The sequence below is a fragment of the Sinocyclocheilus rhinocerous genome, unplaced genomic scaffold (assembly GCF_001515625.1).
Source record: "Sinocyclocheilus rhinocerous isolate Xijiao unplaced genomic scaffold, SAMN03320098_v1.1 scaffold113, whole genome shotgun sequence".
NCBI classification, from domain to species: Eukaryota; Metazoa; Chordata; class Actinopteri; order Cypriniformes; family Cyprinidae; genus Sinocyclocheilus; species Sinocyclocheilus rhinocerous.
Window position 1 is genome coordinate 2,354,211 of NW_015646846.1, and position 1,839 is coordinate 2,356,049.

Sequence of the window (1,839 nt, forward strand, 5' to 3'; positions counted from 1 at the left end):
ATATATATATATATATATATATGATCTGTTTCTTAAATGTCTTGCATGAAATCTTTAAGAAGTGTGTGGTTATTAGTTATTAGTTCAAATCCATCTGACTGTTTTCTCTCTCTCCTCTCTTTCTCTCTCTGCAGTTCTTCAGCACCCTCTTTGCACCACTGGGCTTTTTTGCAGACAAGATGGAGAGTTTTATGCCCTCCTGCCTGTGGCATCAACTTGCAAACATCTGACGTACACACACAACTCACACATACTTGAACTTGAAAACACTACTGTACTTGTAACATGTAAGGTGCCCGTTAGCCGCCTGTACTGACAATAAAAATGGTTTGGCTCTTTGACGTACCTTTGCTTCTCTTTTCCTACAGTATTTAATGCCGTCTAACATGGTTGAGTAGAACAGCAGCGTTGACTAAATGCCTGTTTCTCAACCTCTATGCCGTGACTGCCTCTAATCCTGCTTAAATATGCCTGCTATGGCCGCAGGGCAGGTTGCCATGGTGATATAGTGCTGGTGCAATCACTGAAGAAAAAGACTGGCCTTGTATACCCTGAAGATTCGGCAGTAAATCATGTGTCTGTTTTTAGAAGACCTCACTAAACAAAAGTTCAGATCCACAGCATGAGGGTGAGTTGGTTACACAGATGAAACGATATGTTCACACAATACTATAACAGTCTTTATCATCATTCTTACAGAATCAAGGCTTGAAGAAATTGTAATTAAGCATTTTACATTAGAAAAGACTGCACTGCGGTTGTGGTCTTGAATGTCAATCAGTTTAAATGTGTTGTTCTACAAATGGGACAGATCTGGATGACATTTCCTTCACGACATGGCAGCCGCATAATTCTACAGTGAGAATAAGGAGGGTTTTAGGTAGGTGTGGTTGACTCTTAACTTTTATAAAGAATATCTCTTTGGATTTGAGACTTTAGTCTTTGCAACTTTACAGATCTTCTTTATGCACCAAGAGCTTGTAACATTTCAAAGAGAAAGGAAAAATTGAAATAGCATCATATGACGCCTTTTAGGCCAGTTCATACAAAGGACAATAACTAAAGTTTCAATAATCATTCTGTTCACACCACAACTATAACGATAAAGGCATAGAGGAACCATATAATTGGAAACACTTTTAGAACGATTTTTACCAGCTGATGAATTATAAAAACAATGCCAGCCAAACAGAATCCATCCTGCTTTAAAGATCTTGAGCATTTAAAGCAGCAGACTACAAAATTTCAGCATGCATTTATAATAAACACAGAACATTATGGTGCGTTAAAGTGGACGCTAATGTAGTTATCGTTATAATTCTCTTTATAGTCATAGTTCTTGGTTTGAATGGGAGATGGTTGATGAAATCATATAAAATATGGTTGCACATGTTCACATAATTGTCAGGCAGAAAAGAACCTATAAGGATGTTTCACCACAATATCGAATGCTAAATGAATGCAATTTCTATTGAGTGGGACCCGAGTCATTATGCTGTTCAGGGGGCCCAGAAACTGTAACTATGCCCCTGATTGTAAAAAAAAAAAAAAAAATGTATATAGCACCTTTCTAAAATGCAAGAGTGTTTTACAGAGATAAATAGTCATATTTTAATTTAACAACTATCTTTTATGCAGGAATCATATTATATGCGTTCTAAAACGTTTTCTTTCAGTTGTTGTGGCGCCTATGCAGGTAGGTTTTTTGGCGGGCTTTTAGAAATTACGTTTTCACAGAGGCGGCAAATGTATGGTGCACGTGGGAGGTGTGTGATGCGGAAGGCAGGTCAGTACAAAACATTTAAATAAATACCCTCTTAGCTTATATATAATTTATAA

The 1,839-nt window shown here is 37.1% G+C and overlaps 1 protein-coding gene across 1 annotated transcript in view; it reads left to right on the top strand.

Annotated features, from left to right (window-relative positions):
* Window positions 1-327, top strand: part of LOC107708060 (suppressor of tumorigenicity 7 protein-like) — a 12,503-nt gene extending 12,176 nt beyond the window's left edge. Inside the window, exon 12 of the mRNA XM_016512208.1 lies at window positions 135-327. Coding sequence (XP_016367694.1) covers window positions 135-230 — 96 coding nt within the window. The 3' untranslated portion in view covers window positions 231-327. The remainder of the gene's footprint in view (window positions 1-134) is intronic.
* Window positions 328-1,839: the final 1,512 nt, after the last annotated feature.